The sequence below is a fragment of the Volvox carteri genome (assembly GCF_000143455.1).
Source record: "Volvox carteri f. nagariensis unplaced genomic scaffold VOLCAscaffold_7, whole genome shotgun sequence".
NCBI lineage: Eukaryota > Viridiplantae > Chlorophyta > Chlorophyceae > Chlamydomonadales > Volvocaceae > Volvox > Volvox carteri.
In genome coordinates this window covers 1,428,848-1,429,726 of record NW_003307550.1, presented here as the reverse complement: position 1 = coordinate 1,429,726, position 879 = coordinate 1,428,848, and the positions used below count along the sequence as shown (strand labels likewise).

At 68.6% G+C, this 879-nt stretch overlaps 1 protein-coding gene across 1 annotated transcript in view; it reads right to left on the bottom strand.

Annotated features, from left to right (window-relative positions):
• VOLCADRAFT_88016 (uncharacterized protein) overlaps positions 1 to 879 on the bottom strand; it is a gene marked incomplete at both ends in the record, with an annotated part of 9,758 nt that overhangs the window by 3,355 nt on the left and 5,524 nt on the right. The window contains one exon of the mRNA XM_002947609.1: positions 11 to 798. Within this exon, the coding sequence (XP_002947655.1) occupies positions 11 to 798 (788 nt within the window). The remainder of the gene's footprint in view (positions 1 to 10; positions 799 to 879) is intronic.

Genomic DNA, 879 nt, shown 5'->3' with positions numbered 1-879 from the left:
CCGCCGCCACCGCCGCTCGACACTGGTCTGCTTCCCGTACAACATCATTATACTTCTGGTTAAGCCGATGGTAAACCTCGAATTTGCTGCGGTACTCTCGTTCGTACTGTTCGTACTGCTCAACTGACTGTACGGCAGCGTGCGGCTCGGGTTTCCAATCGACGTATGGACTGTACCATTCACCGTCCTTGTCGTCCTCTTGAAGATCCAAATCTGGATCCGCATATGCTTGGATTTCCGGATCCAGCGCGGATTCGTAATCCGGCGACGCCGTTACCCCCGTCACCGTCGTGCCCGCCGCTGTCGTACCCCTGCCGTCGGTGTCCATCCTGCTTTCGCTGCCACCGCCAACGCTGCAGCCGCCGCCGTCGCCGCCGCCATCTTCTGAGCCTCTCCTGGACAAGAGCTGCATGGCGGCCGCCGACACCTTGGCCGGCGGCGGCCCCTCCGCCGCCGCCCGCCGCCTACCATGGCTAGGAGATCCCTTGGCGCCGCCGTCAGCGGTGCCGCCGCCGCTGTCGGCAGCTGCAGCAGACGCCGGCCTTGCTTTCGGTGGCGCCGGTGGACGGTGCTGCAGTGGCTGAGATACCTGTTGGCCCCCGCCAGCTCCGCCGCCGCCAGTTCCGCCGCCGCCAGTTCCGCCGCCGCCACCACCGCCGCCGCTAGCCATCTGTGCATAGGACGGCAAGCCGCGCGGTCCGCCTGGCGCCGCTACAACCTTCTTCGGCTTGGCAGCCGCTGCTGCCGCTGCCGCCGCCGCCGCCTTGGCAGCGGCGGCGCGGCCCGCGTGTTGCTGACCTGCGGGTCGGCCGCCGCTGGGCCCCCTCGACGGTGCCGGTGCCACCTGCGGCGGCGCTGACGCCACCGGCGCCGGATCAA